Source organism: Carassius auratus, chromosome 4 (genome assembly GCF_003368295.1).
Source record: "Carassius auratus strain Wakin chromosome 4, ASM336829v1, whole genome shotgun sequence".
Lineage (NCBI taxonomy): Eukaryota > Metazoa > Chordata > Actinopteri > Cypriniformes > Cyprinidae > Carassius > Carassius auratus.
In genome coordinates this window covers 585,541-602,004 of record NC_039246.1, presented here as the reverse complement: position 1 = coordinate 602,004, position 16,464 = coordinate 585,541, and the positions used below count along the sequence as shown (strand labels likewise).

The following is a 16,464-nucleotide window of genomic DNA, read 5'->3' as shown; positions in this document are numbered from 1 at the left end:
AGTTTAGGCCTACTATCAACTGAAACAATATGTTATCAAGTTTCAGGACAAGTTTCTAATTTTATGTACTATTAGGCTGTGTAACTTTTATGTGTTTGATGGTCGCACGCGTGTTGAACATTCGAGCTGCATTTAAACTGGAGCGAAGGGAGTCTATCACTGTTGTTTTTACTGCTTTCAGGTAAATTTAATCCCTAAAATCACAAAAATAATACATACAACTTTTCCTGACACTTTCTTATATGTAACTGACACGCTTCTGTTGAATATTTACTTTATAGAAATGGCTCAGTGTCATCGGAAAAAGTCTTTTAGCATCACAACCATAAGCTAACTAAAGAGGCTAACTATAAGAGGTAAGCTAGCTAGATGTGAGCTCTTATTTATAAAAGTTTGGGATTTCAATCACATATTATTTGTAGATTAGTTTTTTTTATAGCTTTGAAAATGTTTTGATGGTAATTTGTTGGACCATCTGACTAGTGAGTAAAACCTCAAACATTCAAAAGTTTATCAGATATATAAAAAATATCAAATATTTTTTGATTCCTGTATATTTTACAAGGTCATCCATTTTAACACTGCATTGAGGACAAGCAGCTGAATTAGGTACAACATAATTCACAATGAGGCACAGATTATAATAAATAAGTGTGTTGAAATGAAAACTAATAATGTTAAGACAGAACCAGTACTGTGACTGCACCTCACTTCAAAGTGAAACGGGCTGTAATGGTCATCTGCCACGCCAGATCGGACGTCTCACTCACAAGGATTGCGGTCTACTAGATATTATGTATTCTCCTCAGAGTCAGGTGCATGCAGATCTTATTGATTTTAGATGTAATGAGAACTCTCTCTCTCTCTCTCTCTCTCTCTCTCTCTCTCTCTCTCTCTATATATATATATATATATACAGTGGGGCTCAAAAGTTTGGGCACCCCATTTCAGAATCTGTGAAAATATGAGTAATTATAATAGAATATTAAAAATATTAAAATAGAATGTTGTGGAAAAGTTCATTTATTTCAGTAATTCAACTCAAATTGTGAAACTCATGTATTTCTACATGTGTTCAGAAAGGATTATACTGGTGCAGCACAATTCTCAAGTTGTCTGACGTGGATGTGAAGGTGGTGTCCCTTACGTGTGATGGTCCATCAACACATTTTCTATGTTTAAGGACCCTGGAGATCCCTGTGGAAACAGCATAAAATGGGAATATATCAAGTCCTTATCATATAAGGACTACATCTAGGCAACAAACTTAGTTCAGCTCATATAGATTGGCAAAGTCAAAAATTGAAGCTAAATCTTGCTGTGCAGACCATTAGCGCTAATGTTGCAGATGCTCTCAGGTTCTGTCAGAGACACCTGCAGTTCCCCCAGTTTGTGTGTGAGCCAACATGCAATTCCTGGAGATTTTTGACCGGCTTTTTGATATGATGAACTCCAGAAATACTATTGGCAGGGGATTTAAAAGTCCACTCAGACAAGTTAATGAGAGAACCAGCATGGCCTTCTTAATGGAAGCTTACAATTCCATCATTGGATAAAAAGAAAACGACCCCTTGTGATAACAGACAAGAAAACTGCCTTTCACAGCTTCCTGGTGCCAATAAAAAGTTTCAAACAAATATATATGACACATATGTGTGACCACCAACTTCACAGTTACAGTACTTGCTGACCTACAAATTTAGCCAAGACCACCTTGAGCTGTTTTTTGCTGCCATTCTCACAGCTAATAGATGTAAAAACAATACCAACCACAGCAAAGCAGTTTAAGTCAGCATTCAAAAGAATGGTAGCGAGACATGCCATCAAAACCATTGGAAACTCCTCCTCACTGGACAGCACAGTAGTACTAGAGGCTACACCTTCTGATATGTTACAAATTCGGAAAAGTGACACACAACCAAAAAAAAAAAGAAGAAACATACATCCCAAGCCTTCCCAGTCTGTCCATGTTCAAAGAGGCTGTGGTTGGTTACATAGCTGGCTTCGTAGCTAGAACAGCTATGAAGAAGATTCAGTGTAGCACCTGTTTATCAGCACTCAGTGTTGAGAGGAGTTTCTTACAAGATGATCTTGGGCACACCCTCATGGACATGAAGTCCAGAGGTGGACTTGTCAGGCCATCAGACAGTGTCCTACAAATCTGCAAAATATCAGAGAGGTGCATTCAACAGCAAATTTAAAGCCAGGCTATCCACACAGGTTCAGGAACGCCATGGTGGCTTTGCGTTCAAGGAACTTGAGGCACATGTTCAACCTGGAACCATACAACAACCGTGTTTTCATTCTCATTAAGTTCATTGCAGACAGCTACACCAATATCAGGCTCCACCTCCTGGCAAATGAAACATCATCTGCATCACACTGTAAAAGGCTGCGCAAAACTCTGGGCAAGCTTGTTATGCACAAAAATCAATAAGATATATATCATCATCATCATTTTCAATTGCCAGTGATCCTCACCTCCATTAATTCAATAAAAATAAACCTTTAATCTTTAACGTTGACCATTGCTGTCTCTCTTTTATTTTCTAAATAAAGTTATTTGTTAATATGTTTATAATAATATATTTTTTTATAAGAGAGTGTAATAGTTAAAAAACAGTTACCACAGTATATATTGAGCAATGCAGTGTTATAGCTAGTCTATTGTAATGTTAGGAAAAGTATTTACATTGTAATATAGCAATTCATAGCATCATTTTCTTAATGCAACAATTCATCACCTTCTTCTTATTTGTGAATATCTTCAATGAATCAAGGCCAATCGGTGTGTTATCATTTTGGTTTTTGTAAATAATAAACAGTTAAAGAAGTTTTCATTGTTATTGTTACCTTAATTAGTCTAAATTAATCTAGCAAGCAAGTGGTATTTCATGTAATAACTGTACAAATAACTGTACAATGTGAATAAAGTTGTTCTCATACTTCACAAGTTGTTCTCATACTTCACAAGTATCAAAAATCTATTAAGAATGAACACTAGAAGAACAAGTTGGCAATCCAAGTTTCTGAAAATAATAATTTTGTCAGTGCTGCATGGCGCATCTTAATCGAAGGACATTACGTAACATGACCTCTCTTAAGAAATCCTTCTTTCTTCATTTAAAGGGCAGAGCACGCTGTCAACCAAGACCAGAGACATCCTATTGACGTGGAGGGATTTAAAACTGGTGTTTCGTTAGGCAATGTTCTCTCATTAAAATCGTACAATTTCCTATTAATTTAATAGAAGATTTACAAGCACTAGCGATTACCAATATGGCGGCGCAATGGCTTCACTTTCATGTTGTCTTGAGCAATCCAGTTCTCAATGATTTAATCCAATTTAATAAAACGGAACGTTCCGATCCTTGATTCTGATTGGCTGAGCCACGTTCGAAGCTGTTGTACATTACACTACAAACATACACCTTTGTTTACTTCTGTGTGTTGCTCTGTAACCACTTTGTTGGAACCACAACTGTTTCTGAGGAACTACTTTGTTTGGTGGAAGAATACGGAATTATTTATATCATTACACTTTATTTGCTGTGTTATATTCTGTGAAACCTAACTACGTATATGGAATAACTGTTTTATAAAAGCAATAAGCCCCATGAAGCATGATTTACAGTGAATTTATAACAGCTAAGGGGTGCCGTTAGGTATGCCAAGATCTCACTCTCTGTGCTATATGATATTCTCTTCTTCGTCTTCATTGACTGTTTTGTTTGAAACATAAAATGTTTAGTAGTGCATGTTTCCAACTTGCCCGAGAACTGAACACGCAGAAACCCGTGTGAACTTAAGGTATCAGACCAAAGCCTCTGGTGAGAAACTCTTTGGTCATTTTTGAGCGAGATGCTAGCGGTCTAATCTGGTTCAATGATTTATGCTAAACTAAGCTAACAGTGCTACCGCCAGATCCAGAGATTCAATGGATTCGATAACAGTGAAACTCAACATATAGAGGAGTATATTTATTGGAAATTAATTGATGTATTTGTTTTCATTTTAATGTGTTGTCATGTGTTGTCTTATAGTTTTGTCAATACAACTCCAACATTTAAATGTTGGTATATGAACCAGTAACAAGACACAATATTTAAGTTTACATATCAAACTGTGTGAATTCTAAATTAATTTATTTGAACTTATGAATGTCAAAACAAGTGCAAGTGCACCTCTAGCGCGGTAAACTGCACAATGTATGTAAAATGTTTTGCAAGCTTTTTTCTCAATTGTTCCATTTCAATAGCTTTTGTTGTGCTCTAGTTCTGTGAATAAAATCAACATCCACATTTTCTTTCAAGAACCGGTAAAAAGACACAACCCTTAGATCAGTTACAAATTATCATTACTTACCTATAAGGCCCTAAATGGTTTAACGTACCTAACTAGCCTTCTACCACGCTACAATCCAACACGCACCCTAAGGTAAAAAAATGCTGGACTTTTGGTAGTTCCTAGGATAACAAACTCCACTAAAGGAGGTAGAGCTTTTTCACATTTGGCTCCCAAACTCTGGAATAGCCTTCCTGATAATGTTCGGGGTTCAGACACACTCTCTGCTTAAATCTAGATTAAAAACATCTCTTTCGCCAAGCATTCGAATAATGTATCTTAAACTGTGAGTATAGTTGCATCTGATCAAATGCGCATTCTTATTCTTTAGCTTGGGTTAAACTAATTAGTTTTACTTTGTTGGAACAGCAGCTATGCTAATGATGTCTCTATTTGTTTCTCTTTTTAGCCACGGATTTACACAAGATCCAGTCTGGATCCAGAAAACCTGAGAATAGATGATGCTAACCCTGAAACAACAAACAGAACTAACAAATACATTTACTGACAATCACCACTTACAAGTTACTACTAAATTTATTATGGATACACATTGTACAGCTGCAATAATTTGTAACGTGAAAAGTGCTATACAAATGAACTTGAATTGAACTGAATTTAAAAGCGAAGAGTGCTTTAAATCTCTTCTGTCAACATACATGGATTGTAATTTAATTTGTGATATAATTTGCTTTTAGTACTATTTTAATGCTTACATTTGTTGTATTATTTTGTTTATTATAAAATGCTTGGATTTATTGTTTATGTGTTTAACATTTGAAAGATCATAATGCCTGTTTGTTATTAAGGCGAAAAATGACTTTTATTTTGGTCTGGTGTTGTGACGTCATAAAGCTGCGCTGCAGCGTCTGCGACTCGGCTGAAGAAAGGTGAGCACTTTTTGTTCAAATCTTTAAAGTGTTTAAAATTAATATAACTCCTCCTTTGCGTTGCACGCGAGTGCTTAACTTGAACATGACTGATTACTTTTGCTGCGTCCCAATTTGCTTACAATCCGTTCTAAATATTATTCGAAAATAGAATTAGTGTGTTGAAAATTATGCCAAAGATTCCCGGATGGTTTACTACTTGAGATGTGCAGATCGAGAAATACAAACACGCATAAAAGTGTTCAAAAACTACAAACAGCGGATATGCGAGCCCAACGACAGGCGGATTCGTAATGCGCGTTATATTTTAGCTGCAGCAGATATGTTCGGTAATTAACATTTAAATGCATCATTATGCAAACATGAAGAGAGTTTGCGTCATGAAAGATCCTGACAGATCATTTTAGCTCTTAATTTCTTTCCAGTACGGTAGGAGATTAAATTAAAACACATGTGATTTTGTTAACTGTGTCAATTGACGGCAGTTTAATTACTCGCCTCTGGTTATAAAAGTGTCTAATGACTAGTAAATCTTGCACTTCTTTCATTGTACGTTGCAGTGATTTTAAGTGATTCTGTGATAAAACAACATGACATGTCCAGATGTCAGACAAAACACACACACACACACATATATATATATATATAAGAGATAGAGAGTTGGGTAAGTGATTACATGCAATCTTGATTAATCAAATGCCAAAATTACAATTACATTTTAAAATACTTGTAATAGTAATCAGACTAAACTAAAATAATAAAAATAATAATATTAATCTAGTTATTTTTAATGTATTACATATTATTTACACAACAACAATCATTCATTCAGAATTTATTGATTCTCCCTAAACACTCTTTTTCATATTTTTAATTTTCCATTTTTAAACTAGTTCACCACTTATATACAATCAGAAAATCTTCTGGTTTTCTGGACCTTCACACAGAGATCAGTCATTGCCATTGATCGAGCCTCGTCTTGGCTTCCTCGGGGCCAACGGCCAGGGTTTTTTGGTCCTTTGTTATAACCTTGGGTCAAAGCAGCCAGCTGGGGCTAGAGGAGGGGATATGAACGAAGGATGAGTTTACCCATTGTCTGGAGAGCATCAGCATCGTAGATCATTACAGAAAGATAACATAACACCAGCCTTGGAAACTTGTAAACATTTTTTACTTTCAGTCAGCAGCGAGTGTTTGAAATTTCTGACTGTGATTTTGATGTGGATTATAATCACTAAACAAGGCAGAAATATTTGTAAGCGATGCAAAAGACTATGCAGACAAGCCATTAACGTTACCATAGTAAACATGGCATATATAGCCCTATTCAGACGGGACTAGTTTTACAGGGGGTCGTTAGAGAAATCTGCGTTTCACAGACGTACTTGGTGATTTTAATCCCGTCCGAATATGACACGTCTCTGTTTTTCTCACACAACCTCTGTGATAATTCCAGAGTAAATTACCTACTGTTTTTCAGCAAACTCAGTGATCCTCTGTGAAAACTAATCCCGTCCGAATGCGAATGTCTGTGATTGCTGGTGATAATGTATTTCACCATTTTATTTCCTTGTTTTGGCCAACGTGAATTACCGTAGATGCTCTTACCGTGCGGATGTTTGATATATTTGCTTACCGGTACATAAATAATAAAAAATAATAATAATAAAATAATAAAATTAAGAGCCAGATCACGTAAACTGTTAATACCGGCTATTGTAATATCAGCATCAGGAAAGATTACTCACGTTCATTTATGTACTCAGTTACATAATGTTTTAATTACATTTAATAAAAAAAAAAAAGGAAAACAAGTTAAACTAAAGGAACCACACATTAATATGGTTTTGTTATACTAGCCATTTAGTATTTATTGTGTAATAATACTAAGGCTACGTATTAATAAATAATACTATGTTTCAGTTTAGATTCTTACCACCTGACGTCTGTGATTTTCATGTACCAATTCGGACGGGACTAGTATCTCCGTGTTTATTACAGAGGTGGGAGGGTCTGATTTGTTTATCTGGGCGTCACAGAGATCATGCGCTCTGTATTCATGTTCTGTATTCAATCATTGCATTCATTCAGAATGATTGCCTTAGTATTATTACACAATAAATACTAAATGGCTAGTATAGCAAAACCATGTTAATGTGTGGTTCCTTTAGTTTAACTTGTTTTCCTTTTTTTTTTTTATTAAATGTAATTAAAACATTATGTAACTGAGTACATAAATGAACGCGAGTAATCTTACCTGATGCTCATATTACAATAGTAACAGATCGTTTACGCGATCTGGCTCTTGATTTTATTATTTGTATTATTTTATTATTATTATTATTTATTTGCCGCTAAACAAATATATCAAACATCCGCGCGGTAAGAGCATCTACGGTAATTCACGTTGGCCAAAACACACATGGAAACGCGTTGTGAAATACATTATCACCAGCAATCACAGACATTCGCATTCGGACGGGATTAGTTTTCGCAGAGGATCACTGAGTTTGCTGAAAAACAGTAGGTAATTTGCTCTGGAATTATCACAGAGGTTGTGTGAGAAAAACACAGACGTGGCAGATTCGGACGGGACTAAAATCACCAAGTACGTCTGTGAAACGCATATTTCTCTAACGACCCCCTGTAAAACTAGTCCCGTCCGAATAGAGCTTTAGTCTATAGAATACACCCATGACCGGTGCTTCAGGCGCTCCTTTTTAAAAAGAGATCTCCAGTTGAAACAAGGAGGGAATTTGGGGATTTTGGAACTTTGGCCTTTGTTTGGTTTTGGGACTTTTAGTTTGACTTGTTTTTTTTTTTTTTTGGCATTTATGCTTTAACATAGGATTACATTTCCAACCATGCACTCTGCTTTACACACTGACGTTACTGATGCACACAGACACATTGTGATTTTCCTTTAATCGTTTTCATTTTACTATTTAATGTTATCTTAATTTAATAGTAAATAAACATTTTTCTTGACCTTAAAGGTACAGGTTGTAGGACCTGCCACTAGAGGGCACATTATCAAATCGGAAAGATAAATCATGGATTTAACACGAGTTCAACGATTTGCATGAGTAGATTTATGTTACAAAGTCAGTGCGAAGATGGATCAGACGCATCCTCGCGCGGGTCTAGAGAAGCGATGCCCCACGTTTGGCATGTATGCCCCATAATACTAATCTTGTTGATTGTTATAATATATGTTTTCTGTAAAAATAAGAATCAATACAACTCACCTGTCGAGTAAAACACAAGTGAGAGCGGCATCTCTTTCTAGTTTGTTTATCGCGAAGCTACTTCCACATTTGTCCACAACACTGTTGTCATGTGTTTTCTACGTCAGTAAAGGCGTTAACAAAGGGTAACTGACGTCATTGACAGGCGACTACACTGCCCCGTGACACTGTTTAGAATGGGAATTTTGTCATGATTTGCAAGTAGTTGAAAACATTAGATATATTGTTAGTAATCAGCTGGACAAAATATTTAACAGTAGCCTAGTGGTTTTTTTATATTTTACTACAAATATCTTACAAATTGTACCTTAAATATTTGGTTTTGCGTGTGTCCCTTGTCTTTGTTGCTTCCCTTGAGCCAGGGGTCGTAACCAGGCAGCAAGGAAGTCGACCGGAAGTTGAAGTTGGCTGCGTGCCGCCATCTTGTAGCAGAACTTCACTTGCGTTAGCATTCCCATTGACTCCCATTCATTTTGGCGTCACTTTGACAGCGAATAACTTTACATATGAGGCGTTTTATGACTCCGTTTGTCCATTATTTATTTCTAAAGATACACGACAATGTATAAAGGGCTCCATTATGTTCTTTGTTATATTATGGCCACGTAGAAACAGTTTTTGGAAAAAAATAGGCTAACGATTGCGTCATAACCACTCGACTCTCTGTTGCATTACCGTACAGACAGGAGGAGAAGCTCACAGGCAATTAACTTAATATGGCGTACTGGCGTTATATTTTAAAATACTATACAAAATAATTAATCATAATACTTACTCCTGCTCACTCACGCCAAAGAACTCCCCGCTCAAGCTCGCCGTCTCTGCAAGATTAACGATGGCAGTTTGGACGCACAGCTACTAGAAGATTTACATCTGTCAGACAGGTTGCTGATGTCATCAAGCTTCGTTTGAGTCTGCGTGTCAGAAACGGAAGTGCTAAAAAACGCTAAAAATGGGCTTCACTTGTCTCAATTGAGTTCCAATGGGGTCGCTGTGTCCATTTCTTTTACTGTCTATGGTCGTAACATATGTAACCATGAACTGCACTCTCCACAATGACGAGTAAGTATCAGCAAAGGATTTCTAGCCCTTTACTACATACATTTATGTAGTATGCTATGATCCAGCTATGATCAGCTGTTCGGCTGAACAATTGCAAGCAGTTTTAAAGGAATGGCATTCGCGTTTTCAATTTTGAACCACATACTTTCTTAACTATAGTTGCACGCACATATAGAGCAACATGTTTCCACTTTCAAATGTATGGCATTGTTTCCGCTAAGTCACACAGTTAAAATATGCTTTGAAAGTTTAAAACTTAACAGAGCAGACTTCCAGCACTCTGCTAGTGAGGGAGGGGCAGTGTGAACTGCAGTATCTCCAGCAACACAGAGCTGCCTGTGGACGCCTGTCTGTAAATAATGCCGGGAGCAAACACAGCAGCCACGTATTGGCCGATACCCACAAAACCCTCAAAAATCGGTCCGATATATCAGCCGGCTGATCTATCGCTCAATCACTAATTTTGGTGTCTGTGCGTTGTAACACGAATACATAAGACCCCCACCCCCCTTACATTAATGCTTATGGATCATTATTATAAAAAAAATAAATAAAAAAAACGTTTTAAAGACTACAATAAAAAACAGTGACAAATTCACCAATATTAATCTCTTTTATATAAATAAAAACTTATTAATAAAATAAATAAGGATGTGTTTTACCCTCATTCAACACTCATATGGATTTCACCTAAGGCTACCTTAAAACAATTATAGTTTGTAGTTTATTATCTTATTAAAACACATCAGCCATAAAATAGTACATTGGCAAATTTGCTCATGCTATATAAACATCTAACTTTTATTAACAAAATGAACATAAGGGTTAAAGACACTCACTTATATTAAACAAATAAATTTAAGTTTTCTTAACAAAAGTAGCTCTGTTTGATACATCATTCTCCTTGCATCACTCTTGTCATGGGATCTCCCGTGGCTATATATCAATTACGTAACTTGAAAAATCGCAAATGCTCTGTAGTTAATAGGGAATTGAGAGCACTTCACATTTGGTTTAAAGATATGTGTTGTTGATAACTTAAGGAATCTGTGATTAATTTCTTACAGATCTATGCAACACTATTATAAGATGGCATTTATTAAAGTGGAGAGTGAAGACATTAAGATTGAAGAAACATTCAGAGTCAAACATGAAGATGATACTGAGGAACAAACAAAGATGGAGTTTATTAAAGAGGAGACTGAAGAAACATTCACAGTCAAACATGAAGAAGATACTGACGAACAAACAAAGATGGAGTTTATTAAAGAGGAGAGTGAAGACATGAAGATTGAAGAAACATTCAGTCTCAATCATGAAGATACTGAGGAACAAACAAAGATGGAGTTTATTAAAGTGGAGAGTGAGGACATGAAGATTGAAGAAACATTCAGTCTCAATCATGAAGATATTGAGGAACAAACAAAGATGGCGTTCATTAAAGAAGAGAGTGAAGACATGAAGATTGAAGAAACATTCAGAGTCAAACATGAAGATACTGAGGAACAAAGAAAGAAAGAATTTATTAAAGAGGAGACTGAAGAAACATTCACAGTCAAACATGAAGAAGATACTGAGGAACAAAAAGGTTGGTTTTCATTATGAATGGTGAGCTCACTCATTTGTTCCTTATTAAAATGTCCAACTCTACAGAAAATAATTGTATTTTTTGAATAATGTCATTTGAGTTTTGTAATTGAAAATTTTTGATTTCACATGGAGCTGGTCGCATTGTGTAAGGGTTGCCACCTTGAGCAAGGCAAAATAAGGGACACCCATTCATCCCCCAAAAAAATAACCAGGGAAAAAAATAATCAGTGTCTCAGTTTATTCACTCAAAGCTCAATAAATAGAAAACATGCTCAAGAACAGGTGCATCTCAATAAATTAGAATGTTGTGGAAAAGTTAATATCAGTATTTCGGTAATTATTGTATTTCAATAATTCTAATCAAATTGTGAAACTCCAGTCTGTGTGCACTGAATTTATTTAATACAGAAGTAGTTTAAGTCTTTTGGTTCTTTTAATTGTAATGATTTAGGCTCACATTTAACAAAAAACCCACAACCACAAATCTCAACAAATTTGAATATGGTGACATGCCAATCAACTGAAAACACCTGCAAAGGTTTCCTGAACCTTCAAAATTGTCTCTCAGTTTGGTTCACTATGCTACACAATCATGGGGAAGACTGCTGACCTGACAGTTATCTAGAAGACAATCATTGACACCCTTCACAAGGAGGGTAAGCCAATCGTTGCCAGAGAAGCTGGCTGTTCACAGAGTGCTGTATCCAAGCATGTTAACAGAGGGTTGAGTGGAAGGAAAAATTGTGGGGGAAAAAAGATGCACAACCAACCGAAAGAACCGGAGCCTTATGAGGACTGTCAAGCATCGATACAAGAATTTGAGTGAACTTCACAAGGCATGGACAGAGGCTGGGGTCAAGGCATACAGATGTTTCAAGGAAACAACAGTTGTCATATTCCTCTTGTTAAAGGGTAACTAAACCCCTGGTCAGAGCCTGACTCCACCCACTGACAATATTTGAAAAGTGTGCAGAGCATAGCGGAGATAGAGGGAACAAACCGAGGGCGGGGCTGAGCGAGTGCGGCGTGAACCTGAGACCCGCTGTGACAGATTGATTGACAGCTGCTGTCAGAGACGGTAAAATAGAGAGTGACTGTAATGACGCAAGTAGCTTTGCAATGGAGCGTTCATTTGTAGTAGAGGACTTTTCTCCCCCACCTTCACCTAAAGTGGAGGATGTGGAGGTAGGTGTCTGTTCATATCAATTCGAGCAACTGGCTCAAACTGTGGTCTTAACTCCCACATTGCGTCACTTTTCAGCGCGAGCTGTGTGGAGAAGCCCATTTCCACCTCCATTGCGTTGGATAAGCAAACCCGTGTAAAATGCACTTTGCACACTCCAGCTCTAGGCGGGAACTCACGGTCTTCCAGGCCAAGTGCATGCAACCACTGGCGCCTAATTTTAAAGTCTGCTGGAAAACTATGCAGTCCAGCAGTGCTGTCACAACCAGCAACACACCAACGTACCGTCCTGACCACTGTACTAAATACAGATAAATCTAAGCCAACTTGAAGATCTAAATAACTTTATAATTGATATGCTAAATAGATGCTATAATAGTCTATGCTGGTCGTTTTCAATACTCGCAATTCCAACTCCTGACTCACTACAATAATTTTGACGGAACAAGATGGTTTTATACTCCCAAGGGTGTGGTAGCTCGTACCAAGGGGCGTGGTGAGCTGGAAACTGCTTGCGTCACTTGCCACCGCAACATCCAATAGGAAAAATCAACTGCCACCGTTCAACCTGAAAAGAGGCAGCACTCAGACGTTTTTACAACATATATTGTAGAATTAAAACACTTTATACTCAAGTGTCAAAAAAGTTAATCAAATGAATGACCAGCATTAATAAAGCACCATTCTTATAGATCATTAACTTAAAAAAGTTGGTTTAGGTTTAAGTTACTCTTTAAAGGGTTGGTTCACGCAAAAATGAAAATTATGTAATTAATAACTCCAAAACAGTAAGACCTCCATTTATCTTTGAAACACAGTTTAAGATATTTTATATTTGGTCGGAGAGCTCTCAGACCCTCCATTGAAGCTGTGTGTACGGTCTACTGTCCATGTCCAGAAAGGTAAGAAAAACATAATCAAAGTAGTCCATGTGACATCAGAGGGTCAGTTAGAATATTTTTAAGCATCGAAAATACATTTTTGGTGTAAAAATAGCAAAAACTACGACTTTATTCAGCATTGTCTTCTCTTCCGGGAATATTGTAAGACAGTTCAAAACAAAGCAGTTTGTGATATCAGGTTCGTGAACAAATCATTAGATGTAACCAGATAATTTTGAACCAGTTCACCAAATCGAAGTGAATCGTATTAAACGGTTTGCGTCTCCAATACGCATTAATCCACAAATTACTTAAGCTGTGAACTTTTTTAATGTGGCTGACACTCCCTCTGAGGTAAAACAAACCAATATCCCGGAGTAATTCATTTACTCAAACAGTACACTGACTGAACTGCTGTGAAGAGAGAACTTAAGATGAACACCGAGCCGAGCCAGATAATGACTCGTTCACGATTCAAGAACCGTTTCTGTCAGACGCGTCCGCTTCATGAACAGAGGAGCTGATGATACTGCGCATGTGTGATTCAGTGTGAAGCAGACTGACACACACAGAGCGTCTGAACCAAAATGATTCTTTTGGTGCTTGATTCTGAACTGATTCTGTGCTAATGTTATGAGCGCAGGTAATCCGAAGGCTTGAACCGGTTTATTGAATCGAACAAACTGGTGATCCGGAAACCGATGCAACCGGTTCTTGACTCATGAACGAGTCATTATCTGGCTCCGCTCTGTGTTCAATGATCATCTTCAGTTCTCTCTTCACAGCAGTTCAGTCAGTGTACTGTTTGAGTGAATGAATAACTCCGGGATATTGGTTTGTTTAAGGGTGTTTGGTGAGTTCTGTCACAATTTATACATCATTCAAGCCGACCAATCAGTCAGAAATGCCAGTGTGAACGCTTCAGCAGACCAGGACCAATTGTATCAAAATGTATCATTTTACTTTTTTGGTCCGGACCAGATTAACAAATTGAACCCAACACACCCTTAAACAGCACAGGTTTAGCACATGCTGCTTTAATACACTGCATTTTGGCATCTTTGCTTTCGTAGCAACAATCACATTCAAGTGGGCTTCTCCAATACTTTTATATGAAATTGGTTTCATTATATTTGCTATTTCTTTTATAAACAGTCCAAATTAATTATGTCGATTAAACTTTGAACTTTATAAAATATGGGACAAATCATGCTCCGTATTGATTTAATCTGGGACACATCAATTTACTTATAAATACGGGACGATTCTGAATTTAAAGGGATGGGTGGCCACCCTACTTCGCGTGGACAGACTTGGAGATTACATTAACCATTACCTTTAAACATGCAACTAAGACCTTACTTTTATTTTTTTATCATCATCGCTTTCAGAAATTCTTAAAGATCACATTTAACATTTCCTTTTATAGCTTATTGTGTATAAGATTTATGTGTTGTTGGTTTTGATGTTTGTTCTTTTTGCCATTATAAATGGTGTTAATCTGGATCTGTCTTTTTTTGCATTAGACCTGATGACACTGAAAGGGGAGAGTCAAGAACTCGATGAAAAGGAAGATAAAGTTCAGCATGAGAAATATGATTCCATGACTGGAGAAAAATCATTTAGGTTGTTACATACTGAAAAGCCTTCAGGAAGCTCAAGAACTCAGAAGACAGAAAATACAAGTTATTTCACCTGCCAACAGTGTGGAAAGAGCTTCATTAAAGAAGAAAACCTTAAAAAACACACAGCAATTCATACAGGAGAGAAGCCTTACAAATGCTCTCAATGTGGAAAAAGTTGTAAAAATAAACAGGACCTCGTTGACCACAAGAGGATTCACTCTGGAGAGAAACCTTTCACCTGCCAACTGTGTAGAAAAATGTTTAACAGTAAATCAGACCTTGAAACCCACATAACAATTCACAGTGAAGAGAAGTCTTTCGTATGTTCTCTATGTGGAAAATGTTTTAATAATAAACAACACCGCGATGACCACATGAGGATTCACACTGGAGAGAAACCTTTCACCTGCGAACAATGTGGGAAGAGTTTCAATCAAAAAGGAAACCTTAACAAACACATGCTGATTCATACTGGAGAGAAACCTTTCACCTGCCAGCAATGTGGAAAGAGTTTCAGTCAAAAAGGGAACCTTATGAAACACATGAAGATTCACACTGGATAGAAGCCCTTTACATGAGTTTTGGATGTAAAGCAGCCCTTAAACATGTTCAGTCACACCGGTGTGATTATTGTTCAGTCTGTCATTTGATTAACAGCTAAATTCAGATATGCTTTCATGTTCACCTGCGCTTGTCATATCCCTTTCAGTAAAGCTATAGTAACCATGACTGTAGTAACCACAGTTTTACTAAAGTAGGTTCTATTACATTTAACAAAAGTTGTGCAGTGGACTTCTACAAAATAAAAAATAAGTTACTATTCTATTATACAGACTTTAGTACCACTTTTTTTTCCATATCAGTTATGACAGTAATACTATTTAGTGTATATAGTAATACTATAAACCAGAGATTCCTAAATTGTGGTGCGCGCACCCCCAGGGATACGCGAGCTGCCACCAGGGGGTGCCCGAGAGGAAAAATGTAATGGCGGTCTGTTTTTTTTTTATTTTTTCCGTACAATAAAAACATGAACATTAAACATTTCTTTTGTAATCGCTTTTATTTTAACTAAAAAACTATCATTTATTAGTTTTCGATAGAAACGTAGAAGACAGATGGTGTCTTCATCGCACTGTTCTTCTTTTATGTACTGCATGCTAGGCTATATGCGTGCCAACTCGTTTCATTCATTCCATAATATATATTATAAATATGCTTAACTGGCTGAAATCAGGGAAACTGTCAAGTGGGACATCTTATGATAAAGTTGTTAGTCAGGAGGAGAGAGGCCAAAAGAGAGTGAGGATTTGGAGGCAACAGAGACGAAAAGAATTTAGAAAGAAAATGAGCAAAGAAAAAATCCTGAGGAAATCTCTCTCTCGCTGCAGGCTGAGCGGCTTTTGCGCTGCACTCGAAAAGTTACAAATGCATCCTCTTTTATTATATTTTATGTTTGAGCCTATGCTCTTTGCAACTTAATTATGTTGTGGATCGTGTGTAGGCTGATTTTATTGTCGCACTTGAAAAGTTTCAGATTGATCCTCGTTTTTATTTATTTTATATATTTCTGAGCTTATTCTCTTTAATGATATGGATCATTTGTAACTTCATTGCCATTTAATTCAATGTACTGTCGTT

The 16,464-nt window shown here is 36.8% G+C and overlaps 1 protein-coding gene across 1 annotated transcript; it reads left to right on the top strand.

Annotated features, from left to right (window-relative positions):
- The first annotated feature begins 5,122 nt into the window (after positions 1-5,122).
- LOC113066515 (zinc finger protein OZF-like) lies at positions 5,123-15,648 on the top strand. The gene is made up of 3 exons (XM_026238394.1): positions 5,123-5,234; positions 10,612-11,132; positions 14,725-15,648. The coding sequence occupies exons 1-3, from the start codon at positions 5,161-5,163 to the stop codon at positions 15,384-15,386; spliced, it is 1,257 nt and encodes a 418-aa protein (XP_026094179.1). The 5' UTR covers positions 5,123-5,160; the 3' UTR covers positions 15,387-15,648.
- The last annotated feature ends 816 nt before the right edge of the window (positions 15,649-16,464 follow it).

What these genes read in the sequence shown, in the direction of transcription:
- LOC113066515 (XM_026238394.1), top strand. Translation starts at nt 5,161, where the DNA reads ATGACTTTTATTTTGGTCTGGTGTTGTGACGTCATAAAGCTGCGCTGC. An exon ending in TGCGACTCGGCTGAAGAAAG is followed by an intron (nt 5,235 to 10,611) that starts GTGAGCACTTTT and finishes AATTTCTTACAG; the next exon opens with ATCTATGCAACACTATTATA. An exon ending in AGATACTGAGGAACAAAAAG is followed by an intron (nt 11,133 to 14,724) that starts GTTGGTTTTCAT and finishes TTTTTGCATTAG; the next exon opens with ACCTGATGACACTGAAAGGG.